The 21,106-nt window shown below is 53.1% G+C and overlaps 1 protein-coding gene across 2 annotated transcripts in view; it reads right to left on the bottom strand.

Annotated features, from left to right (window-relative positions):
- The window catches only part of SRGAP3 (SLIT-ROBO Rho GTPase activating protein 3), a 70,364-nt gene that overhangs the window by 38,270 nt on the left and 10,988 nt on the right, over window positions 1-21,106 (bottom strand). For both annotated transcript variants that reach the window (XM_064724507.1, XM_064724506.1), the window contains exon 2: window positions 3,320-3,512. In XM_064724507.1, coding sequence (XP_064580577.1) covers window positions 3,320-3,512 — 193 coding nt within the window. The remainder of the gene's footprint in view (window positions 1-3,319; window positions 3,513-21,106) is intronic.

Below are 21,106 nucleotides of genomic sequence, written 5' to 3'. Positions count from 1 at the left end.
GCACACAGCCACTGGGATTCGGGGCGTGATCTCCTCTTCCAGCTGTACCAGCCCTGCCACACAGGCATGTCCAGCACCACACAAGCACCTGTGCCACGCCAGGCCCCAGCCAGCCCTTCCCAAACTGTGCTCTGGCAGATGGCACAGGAGAGAAGACATATCTGGAAAGGGAGAGAGCTGTGCTCGTTCTTTCCCCTCGCAGCACGAATACAGCTGTCACTGCTGCAGAAGGGCCCCTTGCCCCCCAGTACACTGTGCTGGCTTTAGTGCACTGAAACGTGCTCACAAAAGGGTTCTGCATCCAATGTTCCCTCAGCGTGTCTGTGCACAGCATGAGCACACCCAGGTATGCTGTGGGGGACAGCGTGGACACTGCAGAGCCCTGTGCATGCCCACACAGACAGAACAACTGCCTGCAGACAGCAGGACGAGCCCTGGCCCTGGCGGCACCACGATGGCCAGAGGCAGGGCTGGGCACAGCCCTGGGCACGGGGACAAAGCAGCACAGCAGGGACAGGAATGCCCAGAGCCACAGCCTCACCACAATAATGACACACGGGAGCAGCTGGGGAAGGGCTGCAGATGGGCCTGCTAAGGGCAGGTACACAGCAGGCTGGAAGACAAAAATGTATGAAGGGAATCTATGGACATGGGATGGACAGTAAGGACTCAGCAGGAGAGAGCACTGAAATCAAGCTGACCCAATTAACACCACCAATACTTGTGTGTCCTTTAGAACCGTGGAGAACCACTTGTCACCTGTGGACACTGCACAGCAGCAGTTCTAGAACTGCAAGCAATGCAAAGTCCCAATACTGCTCTGAGCTAATGGGTGAGGCCAGACACCCCCTGAGCCTCTGTGGGCCCCACCTCTGAACCAGAGCTCCTTCAATTCCTTGGTGCACAGCACGGCACCCAGCACCACACAACCAACACACAACAGCCAGATGCCAAAAGGACAGAGACGATCTGAACAGCAACTCACCAGCAGCAGAGCCTGGCATAAGACAGCAGTAAAGCCTCACACCAGAGAGACCGAGTAAACAGATTAAATGGGATTTAGTAATATGGAATAAATAGGATTTAGCAATGTAACAGCAAAAATCACTGCTCTTGCGGCTGAAACAGGAAAAAAATCACCAGGGGTTAGAGGAAGAAACAGACTGTGAAGAGCCTGGGGCTGGTGAGGAGAAGGGCAGCGAGCAGGCAAAGCCCAGGCTCTGTGAAAGGCACTGAACAGCAGCTGCAGCCTTTGGCCACTGAACTGAAGGACATGAATTTCATCTGCAACAAAGGGCACAGTTCCAGCTGAGAGACCTTCACAGACACCACTGGCAGAAACAGAGACAGGGACAAACACTGTGGCCCAGGGAGGCAAAGGTGGAGAGCTCGGGCTCAGGAGCTGCAAGGAGAGCAGCCAGGAGCAGCACCTGGCTCCACGCTGCCAGTGCTGCCACACGGTCCCAGTGCTGTGCACACGGGCACAGACTGTGCTGGGCACAGCCCCTGCATCCTGCCGGGCACTGGGCACACACATCCTGCCGGGCACTGGGCACACAGCCTGCTGGGCATAGTCCCTACATCCTGCTGGGCACAGGGCACACAGCCTGCTGGGCACAGGGCACACATCCTGCTGGGCACAGGGCACACACATCCTGCTGGGCACTGGGCACACAGCCTGCCGGGCACTGGGCACACAGCCTGCCGGGCACAGCCCCTACATCCTGCTGGGCACAGGGCACACACATCCTGCTGGGCACAGGGCACACAGCCTGCCAGGCACAGCTCATGCTGGGCACACATCCTGCCAGGCACAGGGCACACATCCTGCCGGGCACAGGGCACACATCCTGCTGGGCATAGTCCCTACATCCTGCTGGGCACTGGGCACACACATCCTGCTGGGCACAGGGCACACACATCCTGCTGGGCACAGGACACACACATCCTGCTGGGCACAGGGCACACACATCCTGCTGGGCACTGGGCACACAGCCTGCTGGGCACAGGGCACACACATCCTGCCGGGCACAGGGCACACACAGCCTGCTGGGCACAGGGCACACACATCCTGCCGGGCACAGGGCACACACAGCCTGCTGGGCACAGCCCCTACATCCTGCCAGGCACAGCTCATGCTGGGCACACATCCTGCCGGGCACTGGGCACACACATCCTGTCGGGCACTGGGCACTCATCCTGCCGGGCACTGGGCACTCACATCCTGTCGGGCACTGGGCACTCATCCTGCCGGGCACTGGGCACACAGCCTGCCGGGCACTGGGCACACAGCCTGCCGGGCACAGGTCCTGCACTGCCCGTGCTGCCCAGTGAGACCCCGCACCCCCAACACCGCCAGGAGAGCTGCCTGTGGCAGGGGACATAACAACCCAGAGCAGCTGCCAAGCCCAGCACGAGCACCAAGCGTGGCCCCACAGAGCCCAGCTGGGCCCCTCTGGCCCGGCACACACGGGCAGCAGGGAGCAGCCCCCAGGTGCGAGGGGCAGTGGCCTCCACAGGGCCTTGAGGTCACCAGCCAGCAGAATGGCACAAGCCAGTATCCTCACCACAGAGCAGCCATCTCCAAAATGAAATTCTGAGTCAAGGTTGTTTGTCTTTCTATTTTTTCAGATATTTTCTGGTTTAGCCAAGCTTACAAGTGTGGTTAAACTGAAAAGAAGCTGCTTTTGAAAACACATATTTACATATTCATGGATTTCACAATTGCATCACTGGTTTGATTCTCACACAATCCCAGGACTCAGTTCATATTTCCTACTTCAAAGCTTTGTTTCACAATATTTCCACTAAGGATCTGCCTCCCTCCAACACCATACGGCTAAGCACAGAAAAAGCACATACTTTATTGCAAATAAAGTGCAGTAAACTCCATTTCCAGAAACTGCTTCCAACCCTGAGCCTGCCAGTGAGCCTGCATGAAACACACAGCACCTGGACAGCTGATGACTGGGCTACACACAAAAACCAGGGCTATAGACCAGGCCCACCACTATTTGCACAATCAAATCAGTGGCTGAATTCATGACCCTTCAAAAAATCAAGGGGTTTGATTCCTTCCCAGTCCCCAGTTCCTATTTTATTTTATTGCTCAGGAAGTGCAATTTACGCAGCATTCACAGGTCAGCGATGCTGTGGTGGAAGTCTTGGACAGACAAACGTGCAAATGTTCCTTCTGTGAGCCCCACAGGGACGAGACAGACGAGGTCCCGGCTGATGTGACTTCACTCTGCTTTAGGACCGCGACGCACAGAGCAACCCCAGCGCCCACAGCAGCCCTGCCCCGGGACCCGCCACTCACTTGAACTGGTGCTCCCTGGAGCTGCGGATCTTGGAGGAGAAGCGCTCGGCCAGCTTCTCCAGGCTGCGCGAGTACTCCAGCTCGATCTCGGCCTTCCTGCGGAAGAACTCCTGCAGGTCCTGCAGCAGCTGCAGCCGCGACTCCGACTGCTGCTCCAGGCATTTGAACTGCTCCACCAGCTGCGTTCGGATCTCTGCAGGCACAGCACAGGACAGGAACAAGACATCAGCTACGGACACTGGCCAGGAGGGTTCTCCTCCCTTGTCCCAGAGCCAACAGCACAGCTCTGCTGGAGCTCCCTCCAGGCCCTGAATTCAGGCTCAATAAGGCCACGGGATCTGCTGCCCAAGAGAGAGCAGAGCAGTGCCACCGACCAGCCTCACATTAAACCTTATTCTTTGTCAAAACAAACGGTCTTACCACACTGAGACCAACCCCAGAGCTCTCAATTGCCTTTTGAAACCAGAAAACCATATTTCTATCTGTCTGGTACTACCTGAAATCACACACTATTCTCATATAAACTAACATTTTATTTCTTGATAAATGTCCATGTGAATACCTTCAAGACAGCCAGCAGTGACCTTAAGGAAGCTGGCGCTGCCATGCACCCTTCTCTCACCCCATCCCCCTGCACTGCCGGTTTAACAACAAATCCAACCCAGCTTTGGCTCAAAGGCTTAAAAAGTCTTTCACACCCTCCAAATCCCGGCTCAGAAACACCAAAGGTTTCATCTATTCTATGTTTATTTGCTTTCCCCTGAGGGCCTTCAGACACCAGGACAGACACACACTGCAGCCCCTGTGACCTTTCCCCAGGTGGGCTCAGCAGCACTGGAGGTGCCTGTGGAGTGTGGGATGGGCTCCTCGGGCAGCTGGTGCCTCCTGCAGCACCTGGGGCAGCACCTGGGGCAGCACCTGGGGCAGCACCTGGGGCAGCACCTGGGGCAGCACCTGGGGCAGCACCTGGTCCCTGCTGCATCCTGCAGGAACAGCACTGCAGGAACAGCTGGGCTCCAGTGCCGGCCCTGCCTGGCACTGTCAGAACCCAGCCCCTCAGTGCAAATCCCCCACTTGGGGGATGCTGATCCCAGCAAGACAGGCAGGGAAGGGAGAGCTGCTCACGGGCACAGCCAGACCCCTTGCCCTGTCTGCAAGAGAAGCCACACAGCACCTGTGGCACAGGATGTGATGCAAATATCCCTCCCCAACTCCTCCCAACCCCGGGCAGGGTTTCTGCAGCTCTGTGAAGTGCACCTGGCCAGGAGCCTGTGCAGGAGCTGCTCACTCTCCCTGGAGCACAGCTGAGCTCTGCAGGAGGGCGTGTGCAGAACTGAAGGGAGAGGGAAAATGAGACTAGACCATAGGAAAATCTATTCAAACTGAGAACAATTGGGCTGAGCTGGCTGCAGGGGCAGCTGCACGGCAGAGGGATCAGAGGAGCTGGAACGGCAGGGTCATGATGGAACGGGTCCATGTGCTGCCTCCCTGCTCCCAGAGCCCCCCGGGACAGGGGAGAGCCGCCCCAGCTCCCCACCACCACTCACCCCTGCCCTGCAGAGGGCAGGTGGGCACAGCTGAGGCGAGGCAGCGCCTGCACCTGCTCACCTTGAGAGCCTCCACTCCCACCCTCATGTGCCCAGACCAGCCATGGCCCTTGTGGCCATTTTAGTCTACCTAGAGGAACAGCCTCTTTTACAAGCAACCCATGACACACAGGATGTCCTTTGCCTTTCCCTAAGACTTGTGAGATCTGTTTTTCTCACTTTGCTCACCTGACACTGGTGAGCAGCCAAGGGCCCCAGCAGAGGAGGATGGTGAGGCAGAGCAGGGATGCTCAGCACAGCTGCTGCCTCTGCCCAGACAGGGCTTTCCCTGGCACTCTGGGCATCTGCTGCACACACACATACTGACACCAGCCCTCACTCACAGCCAGCTGCAGAACTCCAGAATGAACGACAATCCCCCTCCACTGAGAATGCTAGAGATACCTTGAAAATCAAATTCTCTGCTAAAAGAATGCAGGAATGGATGGTAAATTGCAAATAAGGTCTCACAACAACTTGTATCAGTGCCTTGGTCTTTATTCTCTCTGTTCCTAGTTTGCTGGAGGCCAGCTCTCTCTGTCCCTGGCACACTTTGACCTTTGTCAACAGAATTTCTTTGTTTTTCCCATGCCCACAATGTGTTGATTTGACACTTCTGTTTCCTTGCAGGAGTTCAGCCAGGTCAGTGCCAGCCCAGCACGCAGAGGCAAAGGACAGGCCCTGTGGGCACAGGGAGCTGCCAGCTGTGATGACCCTAAAGCCACCCAGTGACAAGCCATCACAGCAACAGTGGAGACGGGCACTGACCCAGGGCTGCTGCTGCAGGCTAAATGGGAAGGGCTTGTGTAGAAAACAAAATGCAAAGCTGCTGGCATCACCACTGCAAAGACAGACATGGCAGCAGAGAGAAGGACACTGCTCAGTGCTCCAGGGGTCCCTGACGGTCACCACGCCAGGGGACAGCGCCAACAGCTCCTGCACTGCTTGCAGCCATGCTGCATCCATCCTGCCCCTTGTGGGGGTTCACAGCTCCTGCACTGCTTGCAGCCATGCTGCATCCATCCTGCCCCTTGTGGGGGTTCACAGCTCCTGCACTGCTTGCAGCCATGCTGCATCCATCCTGCCCCTTGTGGGGGTTCACAGCTCCTGCACTGCTTGCAGCCATGCTGCATCCATCCTGCCCCTTGTGGGGGCATCCACAGGCCTGCAATTCCAACCTTCAACCAACTGCTTTCCACAGTAGATAATCTTCCCTTCAGCACCAAACCCCCAAACTTTACCTTTGGCTCGTCAGCTGGCATCAGCCACCATGGAAGCCAACCCCAGCAGAAGGAAGGACAGCAGGATACCCTGCAGAGCTCATGGACAGGCAACACATGGGAAGTCCACAGGCAAACACGGTGAAAAGCAGGCAGTGGAAAATCCTGGGCAGTTAAGACTTGCAAAGGCCGGAGCCTAAACTGACACAGGGGAGGCAGGAGAGGCTGCAGGGCGGGCTGGGTGCTGCAGCAGCCCGCACAGCCTGCCCCAGCAGCTGCGGACCGGAGCCCCCTCCTGCTCCTGCTCCTCCAGGAGACGGGTTTGGCACAGCACCCCCTCCGCAGCCCCGAGCCGCGCTCCGGCTGCTCAGACAGGGCCAGACAAAGGCGGAGGTTTCTCTAGCAACGGGCTGGGACAGGGCAGCCGGAGCCGTGCCCCTCCCGAGCCGGCGGCAGCGGCACAAAGCCGGGTACGGAGCTGGGGTGCAGCCCGCCCGCCCCGGCACAAAGCCGGGTACGGAGCTGGGGTGCAGCCCGCCCGCCCCGGCACAAAGCCGGGTACGGAGCTGGGGTGCTGCCCGCACACCCCGGCACAAAGCCGGGTACGGAGCAGGGGTGCAGCCCGCACACCCCGGCACAAAGCCGGGTACGGAGCCGGGGTGCAGCCCGCCCGCCCCGGCACAAAGCCCGGTTCGGAACCGGGGTGCAGCCCGCCCGCCCCGGCTGCTCCACCGCGCTGAATTATCCCAATCATCCATCCAGGAGAACAGCGTTGTCACGGATCCTCCCGCCGGGCAGCCTGAGACAGCCGCTCCTCTAACATATGCTTCACCCCACTGATTTGTGACAAGTGAGAAAATATGCTTGGCAACAAAAGCCATTATTTTCTCACAACTGGGATTAGACCCAATAGTTCATTGCAAATATAGCACAGCAAGCTGGACTCAGGGAGGATCCAATTCTTACATAAATACAACACACTAACAAGGCCATTTGACTCTCAATTGTTTTCATGCCCCCTTCAGAGTATCCTTGTCCTGCCTTCCCTAAAAGTCCAGCCCTCTCCATAACAGAAATACCTTGGGTGAATTTTCCAGCGCTTTGTCACCCCATGTGTGACCAGCACACGCGGTTTCCCCTGGAGAGCTCTCACACCCAGAGCTGATGCAGCTCCTGGATCCACTGTGGAACCCCAGCCAGTGTTCCTTCCAGCAGGAGAGCCCCAGCTGCGGGCAGGGAAGCCAGCACAGCCCCAGAGCGTGGGCTCTCGGTGCCATGCCCAGGAGCCGGGCCCAGTCCCAGGCTGGCAGGGCATTCTTCAGAGCCCACACGTGTCCCTGGCAGTGCTGGCACCTCGGGCACGGCCTGCCCTGCACAGCAGCAGAGGGATGCCAGGGATGGACACTGCCACAGGACCATGCACCCTGTGGCAGGGCTGCAGCCAGGACAGGCTTTGCCAGGCCTCAGCAGCGACAGCACTGGGCCCCAACAGCCACGGAGCTGCAGGCCCACGGCCTGGAGCATCTACAGACAACTGCCAGGGGTGCCTCCATCAGTACTGGGGAGCAGCCGGAGGGGACCTGCAGGGAAGGCAAACAGCCCAAAGCTGCCCAGGCCTCCCCTCTCCTTCCTTCCGTGTGATTAGTAACATCACTGCCTACACAAAGACAAGAGATACGGCTCCTGGTAAAACAAAGAACAAGACAGGCCTTTTATCTGAAAGGAGTGCTCCTGCTTAAAAAAAAAAAAAAAAAAAAAAAAAAAAAAAAAAAAAAAAAAAAAAAAAAAAAAAGAGAAAGAGAGAAAGGAAAACACTTCTCTCCAGTATGAAAACAACTCCTGTGGCACTGGCATTTTTCAGTATTTTCATGTGTGTGTGTAATCCCCAGCCCATGCCGCAGCCCTTTGAGTGCACAGCCCCAGTTTTCCCTTGTACCCACACCATGACTTGCCGAGCTGTGAGGCAACAACTTCATGTGCAACCACTGATAGGGAAGGGAAAGTGTAAGATAGCCTATCTTGAACCCAGGGACTTCTCTCCTGGGAAACCCCTGCCCTGGAGCAGCCCCTCGTTTAATGCAAAGGGCAAAGGAAGATGAGAACAGCCCCTCAATGTCCAAGAACAAATACCACAGCTGACAGGGTGACAATGAAGCTTTGAAATGATCAATAATAAACTTAGCAAGCACAAGAAGAAGGTGGCAAAGCTGTGCCACCGAGAGGCACAGCACCAGCAATCCCCACACTGCTCCCTTCCCTCTGCTGCCCTTGCACACGATGGTGGCCACTGCTGCTGCCAAGGCGGTGGCATTTGTCATTGACTGATACTCCACATCCACAGGAGCTACTGACAGCGGATTTCCCTTAAAAACCCGCTCTGAATGCAGATCTGAAAGCAGCCAGCCTGGCTCGTGAGGAGGCAGCAGGGAACAAGGAGTGTTTGGGGTGAAGAGAGCACCCAGCTCCTTCCACAGGCAGCACAGCCCGCATGACAGCCCGTGCTCTTGGGACACAGGAACCAAAAGCAACCAAAGGAATCCAAACAGTGCCTACTGTTAACTTCAGCTGAGCCTCAAGGCCAAACTTCCCACAGATCAAGAGTGAGAACAGATATAATGGTGTGCTGCAATTATGTCCAATTTAGAACAGAAACAGCACTTCAAACCACACATCATGTGTGCCAGATGGGAGGAGAGCTGGCCACAGAGTGCCCAGACCAGGCACCAGTGCCAAGCACAGCTTCCCTGGCTCTGGAACAGCTGGGCAGCCGCCTCTCCAGGGTCTCTCATCTCCTGGACAATCCAGGGATGCCACGGTCCTTCCTCTCTGACACTAAGGAGAAGGCAAACCTGCTTGCAGAGGAAATCCTCACTGGCATGGGAGCTGGTTTGTTTCACTCGGCACCACTCACAGAAATGAGCCAGACTGACCCAAACTGGTTCTTTTCCCTGCCTCTCTATCCCTTTGAAGAGAGGCACGAGCAGAGCTGGAGCCTGGCAGCAGGTACTGACCCAGGTCCTTGTCAAAGGCAGGGCACAGGACCAGCACAGGCACAGCTGCAGCTGTGTCCCCTCCAGGGAGCACCCAAAGGTCCAGAGTCACCCCATCCTCTGCTCCACTCAATCCCTGTGTGCTTGGGCTCAAGGTTCATGTCAGCAGAGAGGGCTGTGCCAGCCCACCAGGCCTGGCAGGGACCGGCACAGGGACACAGCACGGGGACCCCCAGCACAGGGACACAGCACAGAGACCCCCCAGCACAGGGACCCCGACCCCAGCCCCAGTGAGGGGGCTGGCCTGGGCTGCAGCATCCTCCAGCTCCTTTTCCCACAGCCCCTGGCACCTCCTCGTTTCCCTGGGAACCGAGACTCGTCCACTTGTAATTCACAGCCTGAACTGGTCACATCTGCTGCCACTTTTGTCTGACTGCGAGCAGCACCGAGGGAGTAAATCTCATTTATTGTCCCTGCACCCTGCTGTCCGGCTATGTGGCCCTGCACTGATCATGCTGATCAATGGGAAGGAGAATTTACAGGACTGAAGTTGGAGCGAGATCCCAGAAGTGCTCATTAAAAAAGACTTGGAGGAGGCTGGGGTTGGTTTTGTTGTTTGAATTTGGGTTTGTTTGTTTGTTTTGGGGTTTTTGGTGTTACATTAAAGAAGCCAAACTTGAAAGAGGTGCACCCCAAACCTCGAGCGTGCCAAGACCCCTGGCAATCCCCTGCTCGCTGCCTGTGTCTTTGGGGACCCCCTTGTGCCCCACTGCCAGCCCTTCTGCCCAAGCGAGCTCTGTCCCCAGGAGGAGAAGGGGAAAGGCAGAACAGCTGCCTTTGCTGAGTTTGTGCCTCCTCTGGTCCTGCCTGTCAGGAACACAAGGGATGCAAAAAAGCATTAAAGAGAAAGAACCAAACAGATCTCTTGTATTTGCTCGTGATCTAAGAAGAGCAAAGGAAGCGTCACAAACCCAGATGGTGGCTTTTTCCCCAGAGAAAACAGCTCTTGTGCCTGCCCTCCTGCACAGAGCCCTCATCTGCCCGCTCGGGAGGCACGGCTGGAGAAAGGCTTTCAGCAGCTCAAAGCCCCCAAATGATGTAACCGGAGCGCCGGGCTGGCCGCTATTAACATGCAAAGGAGAATGCATTCAAACCGGGAAAGAAAGAGCTGAACAAGAATGTGAATCCTGCCCTGAGCCACTGAGATGGAATAAAGGAGAAGATCATTAAACGGTTCACTTCAGCACCTCACATTCCTTAATCCAGGCATGGAAAGATTTCACAGATCATTAAGAGAGTGGGGCTTTGCAGACAGTTCCTAGAGCCAGCCCCTTGTATCTGTGCGAGTTCCCCAACTCTGAACAGCCCTAACAGGATCAAATATTATACACACAAATCAGATCAGATTACCCAGCAGTGCCTTCTGGCCTGAAAAATCTGTGCATTCATGGATCCACTGAACCAATTCTCTTCCAGAGTAATACTTTATATGCATTAAAAACACAGGATAATTCCTTTTAAGAACTTTTCATCTCACATCTCAAAGTATCCTATAAGCCTCAACATTTTCCAGAAAGAGAGACGGATTGGATTACAACCTAATTTTACAGATAGGATAAAACAAGTTTTTCCTTGGGCATTTCTGCCATTGCTGTTTCCCACTGTGCCTTTCTGCAGTGGAGATGGGCCTGAACTTCACTTCAAGGCCAAACTGCTCCCAGTCTGAAGGGACACAGAAAACAACAAGAAAAACAAATTCCAAAGCAGTAGACTCAAACTGAGGAACCTGTAGGAATGGGCAACTCCAACAGCAGCAGTAGCCCAATTTCTCTTATTTGTTTGGTTTAATGTTCCCAAAAATACCATTCCTTCAGAGCCTCTGCCTCAGAGAGCAGCACAACGCCCGCCCAAGGCTGACACTGCTCTTCATTGCTCCTCCTCTCCAGAAAAAGCACAATATTGCAACAGCAAGGGAAAGCTGTGCCGTGACCAATGGAAGTGCATCACTGTCACCAGATCCAGCCAGCCTGGAACTTGCAGACAGGAAGCATGAATGCAGGGAGGGGTTTCACCTCCCCAAAACCAGCATGACCCTCCCCAAAGGCTGCAAACGCAGCCTCAGGCAGCACCAGCCGTCCTGGGGTGTTTCAGGGTGAATAAAGACCTGCAGAACCTCACTGCTGCAGCGCAGAAGGATGCATATTCACATGGATATTCAGAAGGTAACAGACATGCAATGCAGCATCCAGCAGACTGTCTCCAAAGGGCTTTCCACACCAGACAGGATCCAGCCCAATACTTCACAGCCTCCTCATGAATTCGTCATTTACTATAGACCTGGAGCAAGTTCCAGACTGCAGACAGCTTAGCTTGAGGCTAATAATATGTTCTACATTGGGATCACTGGGTTGTGCAGCTGCCACCCACAAAGCAGAGATTATTCATTTCTTCAGTACCAAGTGATTGTGCTCCTGCCTTCTAAAGAAGGGTAAATCAGCATAAAGCATATTGTCTGCTCTCACCATCTTCCCCAGCATCCCATTTATTAGTGGGTGCAGAACCAGATGGTTATAGATAAACAACACCAAAGAAAATACAGAAATAGCCTGGTGTAGTACAGGAGTGTTAAATTCCCACCCAGAAATAAGAAAGGGCATTAAAGGTACTTGGGCAGCTCCAGGGGAAGCGAGCCAGCAGACAAATGCAATCCATATGCACCAGTGTGCACAGCTTTTCCTGAAGCACTATCAGGACAGAAAGGGCTCCTGCAGCTGCAGCTCTGGCTAAAGTCAGCTGTCACTGCAGGTGTCCATCGCTTCCAGAAAATAATCCCTCAGATATTTCAGCTGATTGCCTTGGTATGCAGAGCAGAGCTGCTGCAGCACTGCTCCTGCAGGACTCTCCTGCCACGTTTGCCTCGTGTCACACGCATATGGAAGAGAAGATATAGATGTAAACATTCCAGCATTCCTTCTGTCAAAGCACTGTTTTCTTTAAAATTCCCCTCTTTCTCTTCTGCTCCCACTCTGACGTGCAGAGTTCTCCAATTCTCTGAATTCACATCCCTTCATACAAGGGAAAGTATGGGGCTTGCAGTGTGGCTGAGACCCAGCCAGGTTAATGACATGAGGTTAACTGAAATGAGTAATGCATCATCCTGGTGGGGGGAGCCTTTAAACAAAGACTGGCATTTGTTCATTTATGTGAATTGTTACTGAGGGCAGACTAAGCCTTGTGCAGATCTCCCCGACAGGGTCAGCTGGCAGGTGCCATGGCCTGGCACAGGGGTGCTGGGCAAGGAGGCACCGTGGGGTGTGCTGGGGCAGCCTGTGCCCTGTGCCGGGGCAGCCTGTGCTGTGCCAGGGCAGCCTGTGCCCCATGGGATGGGATGTGCTGTGCCAGGGCAGCCTGTGCCCTGTGGGATGTGCTGGGGCAGCCTGTGCCCTGTGCCAGGGCAGCCTGTGCCCCATGGGATGGGATGTGCCAGGGCAGCCTGTGCCCTGTGCCAGGGCAGCCTGTGCCCCGGGGATGGGATGTGCTGGGGCAGCCTGTGCCCTGTGCTGGGGCAGCCTGTGCCCCGGGGATGGGATGCACCAGGACAGCCTGTGTCCCGGGGATGGGATGTGCTGTGCCAGGGCAGCCTGTGCCCTGTGCCGGGGCAGCCTGTGCCCCGGGGATGGGATGCACCAGGGCAGCCTGTGCCCCTGGCAGGGTTGGCAGCCGTGCCTGAGCCCTGGCTATGGACACAGCTGCCTGTCCTGCACAGCACTGCTGCCACCCTGCCCTGCCCTCCCCTGAGGCTGCAGCTGCAGCCCAGCAGCACTCCTGCAGTGCCCGCCTGCAGTGGCTGTGCCCAGCTGGCAGCAGGAGTGCTCGCCCTCACCGGTGCACAAACGGGCACAGCGCTGGCCGAGCCCAGCAGAGAGCCCGGTCCTGGGCATGCCACAGAGCTGCTGTCTGCCTCTCTCCCAGCTCCTTCCTGAGCAGATTGCTAATTGCTCCTGGTTTTTGCTCTTCTAAAATAAGCTCAGACCGCAATCTGCATAAACGCTGCAGAAAGAGTAATGAACTGCCCGCCCACCTGAAATGCAGACTGGAGCAGAACACACAGGAGACAGAAGGATGGAAGGAGCCACCAGCAGCCCTCACCGTGCCACTGCCACCCCATCTGAGGACAGGGAGAGCAGGGGGGACACGGGCACTGGTCCAAATAAAGCCATGGACTTCTACCTAAACTAAGGACTGAAAACAAGGACTAAATGGAAGCACAAGAAGCACTGGATCACTCTGGCAAGCAGGGACAGCAGAGGGGAGCATGTCAGTGGGCACAGCCCTGCAGGAGTGGGAGAGCAGAGAAATTAAAAATTAAACCTGTCAGCCCCTGGTTTCTACCATTCCTTTAAACAATACATGCCTGCAGATGTCCAAGGTGTAAAAGGAAGCATTTACATACACAAACCTCCCCACAAATAAACATCCCATGACTTTATCACCAGATAATCTTGAATTGCAAAAGCACATCAGAACATTATTTTGCCCTTAATCTTTGTGAATTGTCAGCTGTGACCATGCCACTTCCATGCACATCCCCAACCTGCAGAATGCAGGCACTGCTCCCCTGACTCTGTATCTCCCAAAAACACCACACAGAGACAGTTAACACAGACTTTGTTTTAAAACTCTGCTTAAGAGGTTTGTTTACTGTGAACTGTCCCTGCAGGGTGCTGGCAATCCAGAAGCACAAGCAACAGCAGTGCTTGCTCCAGGGCAGCTGAAGTGCCTGTACACCTGCACAAGCTCCCCCTGCCACTGAAGCACAGCTGAGTCACCTGTTCTGGCTTTTTCTTCATCTGAGGGAGAACCTAGGAAAACCAACCGTTTAACTCCAGACTAAGCATCTGGAGAGCACCTTGTAATTACAGTTCTGGTTCTCTTCTCTCTGACAGCTTCTCAAAACACATGTGGATCCTGGTACATCCCAGAGCCTCTCCACTCCCTTCTTCCCTGGTGGCCCCCCCAGCTGCAGCTGCTGCATCAGCTCTGGTATTTATAGCCCCTCTCTGCTGACTCACCACTGCTCCTGGCTTATTTAGAACCTGCTTTAACTACATTTACCTTTGACAGTGTCACATTTATCACTCTCGTGTGTAATTTTGACACTCTGCCCTTCCAAAACTCATAGAGAAGAGACAGAGTCCTCTGTCTCTCTGTGCGGATGGGTGGGGATGTCCAGAACTTCCTTGTCCTGACTTGAGGAGTCCAGAGGAACAGAACCTGGCTCAATCTGATAGAAACACTCTGAGTCAGGGGTAACAGGGCAGCCAGCTCAGGATGCCTGCTCTGAGGCGAGGGCAGCTGAGCCCATGGGCAGCTTCTCCCCAGCCCTCCCCGGGTATCCTTCCTTCCACCTGGCCTCAGGATGTCCATCCACACCGTGCTAACACTGCCAACACCGACTCCCCCTGGCTGGAAAGAGATTACAGCAAGCAGTTAGTTACAAAGGGAGAGGAAGGATTTGCTATGGGCAGGTATAAATACACTAAAACACAAAGTTGAGGCAGCAGCAGTGCCTTACGCACATCACCATCTCCTAATGTGTTATTGTTACCTATGAGTCTGTATTCCATATGGAAGTTGTTTTACCCCAGCCCTCCCAAAATCCCCTTTAGAAATGCTGAGTTTCTCTGAGCAGAAATCTTGAACTTCCCTTGGCCCTGGGATCATCCTGAGGGGTCAATACCCTCAGGCAATTTTAGCACATTTTTGGGACAGGGTTTGACATTGGAACAGGCTTATAACAGCACATGGAACTAACTGATGCTCCCTGAGCACTCCCTGCAGTGACTGACAGGCTCTCAGCCCCCTCCAACCCAGCACCACACCTGCAGTCCCTCTGAGAGAGAACTGCTCCTTTCTCTGCTTGACCTGCATGACCAGAAAAGCTGCTTCTCACGATTTGTCAGCCTAAGAGTGAAAAAGAAGAAAAATTACTTTCAAAAGTGTTTCTCTATCACTCCTGCATATAACAAAGCTCTCACTGACAGCTTGACAAAAATCTGGCAAAATGTTTTCCAACTGATTTAAAAAAAAATTCAAGCACAAAGTTGTTACACAGAAACCTCACAGTTATCAAAATACGCATTGAAATGACCTTAATAACAAGGACAAGTCAAGCTTAGCAAGAGAACTTAATGGTCTTGATATTTGCTTTGTCCAAGTAGCCTGGGGGCTCAGCTCCTTTAAACATCATTTCCCAAGCCTACATAATACATGTGCAATATGTTACACTTTGGGAGCATTCCAAACACGCGTTCTCTCTTCTGCTCTAACCCTCCTGAGCTCTGAAGGCATCCGCCACAATCTCAGCCCCTAAAATGGCAGAACAGGCACAGGAGTGCAGCTGCCCAGCCCAGGCTGCTCCCACAGCTCTGCCTGCTCGGGGGCAGAGCTCCCTTTGTACCTGGTGTCATTTATACCCCTCTGGCATCATTTATCCGGGAACAGCAGCACACAGGGGCTGCAAACAGCAGCACACAGGGGCACTCCAACCTCTGCCTTTGGGACACCAGGGGACCTCAGAACTCCTTAAGATGCACCTCCAACCTCTGCCTTTGGGACCCCCATCACCACCCACCCGCCTGCATGAACCCTCTGGAGAATCCCCTGGGCTCCTCCCAGAGCCAGCCTTTCCTTCCTCTGCCCCATGTGTCATCCTCATTCTCTCCCACACATCCCATTGCCCATTTACGTGATCCTGAGCTCTGTGTAGCACCCTCTCTTCACTCAGCTGGACCTGAACCGGAGCCCAAACCTCCCCACTGTAAAATGCCTCTCTCCTCTCTCGTCTCTGGAGCACGATGAGCAGAGCAGGGGCGTGGGCAGACAAGAGGCAGCCTGGAAGGGTGGGCATGGGCCTGCTGTCCGTGCACAAGGGAGCAGCCTCAGCACATCTGGGGCTCAGCCCAGCCCCCCGTGCACAGCTGTGCATCTCAGACACACGGGGACACATTTCCTCCCTGCTCCTAAACCAGCTCTGCCCACCTTGGCACAAACCAGACAAACCCACCCACGCGCACAGCTCACCATCAGTGCTCAACAGCACTTCAGGGACTAAAATCCCCCCTGGAATTGCACCTACTGCTGCCAAGGGGTAAGCATGGCATAGTCCAAGGAATCCTGAGGTCCCAGATAGGGGGTTTCATGAGTTCAGATCCCAAAGTGAAAGAAAACATTCACAATCTTTTTTTTTTTTTAAATATCCTTCTTTGTGATTGCTCGTCCATGCTTAGCAAATAATTTATAAATCAAATGAAGTACCAAAGCCCTGCTGCTAGAAAACTGTATTTTCCTCTTCTCCTTATGCTGTAAACAGATTCCTTTAGTTTCAAAATTTCAAACAAATAAAGGTGGCAGCATGCTGTCACTGCTCCTCACACGAATCCCTAATTTTATGATTACATCCTGCCATCAGTGCCAGGAATAAACAGAAGTCTTCAACACTGCAGTAACTGTGTTCCTCCTTCAACACAAGCCTCTGGTGGAACAAGTCCCACTCTACCACACAGATTCAGAGCGTGTCCTCATTCCAATCTGACAGCACAAAGCTGAGGCAGTGATGAACTCAGGGGCTCACTTATTTAGCCCAAAATAATGCACATGGAATGCGGAACAGTGCATGAATGACGTGCAGCAGAATCCACAGAGCCAGCCTGAGCAGCATCCCCGTTTCATATCTCCTGACAACACATTATTCCAGACTAATAGAACTGACACCCACCCCTCCCTGCATATGAAGTGTGTAACCAACCCCCTGCAAACGTTCCTCAATGGAGATTTCTTCTCAGTTACTAAAATTCTGACAATGTCAGCAACATAATCCTGGAGCTATATCTGCCACAGCTCACTAGTGTTTGTTTTCCGTGCAGGAGCCATCCCTCCTGTGAGACACTCCCAAGGAGGGATGGCTTGTGCTCACTCCAGCAGCCAATATTGACTGGAACCACACTGGGCCGGGGAGCTGCTCCTGCCGAGCAGCACAGCTGATCAGCCCTTGCACCAATCCGCACAGGAGCAGTTCCAGGCGCATTCCAAAAACAGAGGAATTCATCTCCCTGAATTGAGAAAACAACGTTTTAACCACTGAAGCATCACAAAGACCAACCCTACATATGCTTGCTGCTCTCCTCCTCCAAAACGTGCATGACACTGCTCAGCCTGAACTGAACCCTGCCTTTTCCTGCCCTTCTCTAGGGACTACTCACTCCACATCTCTGTCTACCAAGGCACTCTTATTCCATCACATCACATTTGGCTTTCAGAGCAGCATCTGTAACCCAGAGCAAAAGAACACACTCAGTACTTTTAGGCCATGATTTTTGCCTGGTTCAAAGTCAGAGAAGACTCACCCTGATTGAGAGCAACACTTCACAGCCCTGCTCACGTGTGTGACCCTGTAAACAACCCAAGATCTGACTGTACTGCCCAACCTTCCCTCCGGCCAAAGGAACACGCTGGCCCTGGCCATGATGGACACTGCAGGGCTCTTCCCTGTGGCTGGGGGCAGACAAGAATCTGCTGTCTCCTCCAAGCTTCATGGCTCCCTGACAATGAAAGCACTTGAGAATTTAACCCTACCTGTGCAGGGACAGGCAAGGCACTTTTTAGTGATGAAATGACCTAGTACATGCTTTTGTCTGCTTTCATGCTCATGCTGTACCCCCAAAATGACGTTGTTACTTTCTGAAGGGACACAAAAGTGAGACAAAGAGCATGATCAGCTTGAAGTAGGGAGCACACTGTGGCCTTTAGCCACAACCATCAGACTGGGTTCCAATGACTGCAGTCTGAAGGGAAAAGCTGACAGTGTCTTGACATGGTCATTACGTAAAATGCACCCTATTTCCTCTGCGCCATATGCCTTTGATGCATTATCATTCCCACTCTTCTTGATTGCTTTTCAAAAGCCATCTAAATTAATGTGAATTGGTAAAGGGTAATTATTCCTATGAATAATCAGTGTATGCTAATACATGCAAAACTAGGACAAAATGCTAAGTTTCAGCAGCACTGGCTGTTCCTGTCGCTGGCGGTCCCTGGTGAAGGGGACAGCGCTGACAGCAGGACAGAGGACAGCTGTGTCCTTCCTGCAGGAGCACAATTACTCTGCCCAGCAAAGCACACAGGAGCACAGCTCCTGCTCTTTGTCTAAAGCACCACCTTGCCAAAGGCTGGGCTGCTCCTAGCAAAATCCTACAGGAATCTGTATTAATAAAGATACAGGAGACTCAAAAAGAGAAAGAAGATGTTACCAAGAAGAAAAAGACAGAAGATATTGCCAACAAGAGGACTCAAGCAGAGGGGTGTGTAAGCATTTGCCATGGGCTCTCAGTGTGCTGCTCCCCTGATGGCTTGGTGCCAGCACACCCCGGGTGCCCCAGACCCAGCACAGGCTGTGCCCCCAACATTTATCACCTCCATCCAACCACTGAACTGAATGGAGCCACACAGCAGCTAGGGGGGCCTCCACACACTCATGGGATTATATAGCACACAGGAACAAGGAGAACTGTTTAAGCCTTCTCAGTAATGGCAGCAAAGTCCAAGCGAGAACTAAGATCCTGCTCAAAATAAACGGCCATTTGGAATTCTCTGCAACTTGCATTTGCTGCCTCCTCAAAGTCACAGCATACGTTCTGGCAACATGATGGGAAATGCATTAGCGAATTACAAGAAACATTTTAAATCCAGTTAGAGACCAGCCCGCCATTATTTTATTAGAGTGCTTTTTAAGAAATGTAACTTGCGACAGCACAGTGAGTCTAGAAGGGCCATTTCCCCACCTTTTGGGGACAAAAGACTGGCAGGACTCCCCCAGACTCCTGCTGCTCCCCAGCCCCTCGAGGTCCCTCTGAGCAGCAGCAGGATCCCTCAGCCACGCTCAGCACACACAGCAGCTCCAGCTGGAGCACTGCCAGCCTGCCTGCTTCACCTAGGATACCGCTGGGCTCCCAGAAAAACGCTGTGATTCCTCTGCTGCAGCCTTCCCAGAGAATCCCGTTCCACAGGCACCAGGGAAAGGCAGGAACCGGTCACCTCCTCCACGCACAATAACATTGAGTTTCAGTTCTGGGACAAAAGTACCAAATGAGCGAACAGGCTAGCCAGGGAGGATGTCAGATCCCCAGCACTGCAGGATTTTATCTGCAGACTAGAGGAGCATATGTCGAGGATGCGTGCTCTGCCAGAAGACACAGAGATACAGAAGAGAGGCGTTGGGGAGATTTTTGGCTGAGCCAGCGTTCCCACAGCGCCAAGGGTGTCAGTGCCCTGCTGCCCTCCCCAGCACAGGGCAGCCAGCCCACAGTGCACAGAAAGCACGGAGAGCCACAGAAAGCCCCTTGCAAACGCCCCAAAACCACACTGCTGCTGCACATTGGGCACAGCTGAGGGTATTTCAGCACAATCCATGGGAGTTCTCCCAGGAGCCGCGTGCTGCTCTGGGAGGGAGGGATGGATGGATGGATGGATGGATGGATGGATGGATGGATGGAGGGATGGATGGATGGAGGGATGGAGGGATGGAGGGATGGAGGGATGGAGGGATGGAGGGATGGAGGGATGGAGGGATGGACACCTGGTTTATCCCAGCACACAGAGCCACAGCAGCTCTCCCCAGGCTTTATCATCGTGGCCCTGTGCTCACTCCCTGCTCGGGAAAAATCACAGTATGGCCTTCAGGGAGCTAATTAAGAACACACGCTGAGCTGAGGAAGGCACAGGCTATGGACAGACTGACCGCAAGGCAAACACAGGGAAGAAAACATCCAAGACCCTCACAAATGATTGTGTATTTCTAACATGCTGGAACTTTTAAGATCAAACTCCAGATGCATACTTTTATTTTTCGTTTTAAAATGTAAATTATGAATAAAATTACAATCATTTCAGTGAAAAGGTAGAAGGCTACACATTAATATTTCCCAGAAATAATGTCTATATATTAGGTGACTGCCGCTTACTAGGGATTAATTGCAAACTCAGCAGAATTAGTTCAGTGAAACAATCTCTCTTTAACTTAGGAGCTTTTTATTCAAATGAACACGGAAACTGAATAAAACAAAGCAGAGCAGTTGTTCAAACTAAGTAACCCAGCAGGGTTCACCCAGATTGCCCACAACCCTGTCAGGGTCCATCAGGACAGCCCCAGACTGCCCACAACCCCTGGGGCAACACAAGAGCCCCCAGACTTTCAGCTTTAAACTACGGTCCAGTACTAGGAGAAGGAAGGGGAAAATCAAAGGGCTGTTATTTGTCTCTAATGAATTTCAGAAGAATTCCTATGAAAAGCTGTTAACAGGAACCAGGCACTGCTGAGAATCGGGGAAACCATGAATTATAACACAAATACCAATTTCAGCACGCTAACAGTCTCCAATCACAAATATCCCACCACCAAAAGCCCAGATTAATGTGGTACTAAAAATCTGAGCTAAGAGGTCCAAGAACATTCAGAGATGTGGAGGTAAAATGGCAATGTCCTACCTCACTCCATTGCCAGACTAGCTCACCCTTATGGAAAATCTTTTGTTACTATGGTGACGGGGAATCAAAAAAAACTTAGATCCATGTAAACACAGGTTTTCCTACACAGATTGCAGTATTCTGTGCTGACAGTTAATCCCAATTTATGAATTTTCAGTTATTCAGTCAACAGAGAAAAGCAAGTGATTATTCATAAATAAAAAGGTTAAAGTTCATTCCTAGATAAATCGCAAACAAAAACAGGTCTGAATTTCTCATATCAGTTATTCACAATAACCAATTTGCTCACCTCCAGTTATTTGCCAAAACCCAGACATACTAATCTCAATTACTTATTTTAGGGGGCAACTCCTCCCTGTTTTTCTCGTGCTATATTTGTTTACGTACGTATATAAACAAACGTATGTCTCTGTCTCCTCCCCTCTGTGGGCCACACACAGAGTAAACAAG

This window comes from Zonotrichia leucophrys, chromosome 12 (genome assembly GCF_028769735.1).
Source record: "Zonotrichia leucophrys gambelii isolate GWCS_2022_RI chromosome 12, RI_Zleu_2.0, whole genome shotgun sequence".
NCBI lineage: Eukaryota > Metazoa > Chordata > Aves > Passeriformes > Passerellidae > Zonotrichia > Zonotrichia leucophrys.
Note: the sequence above shows the minus strand (reverse complement) of the source record. Positions and strands in the feature narration are given on the sequence as shown.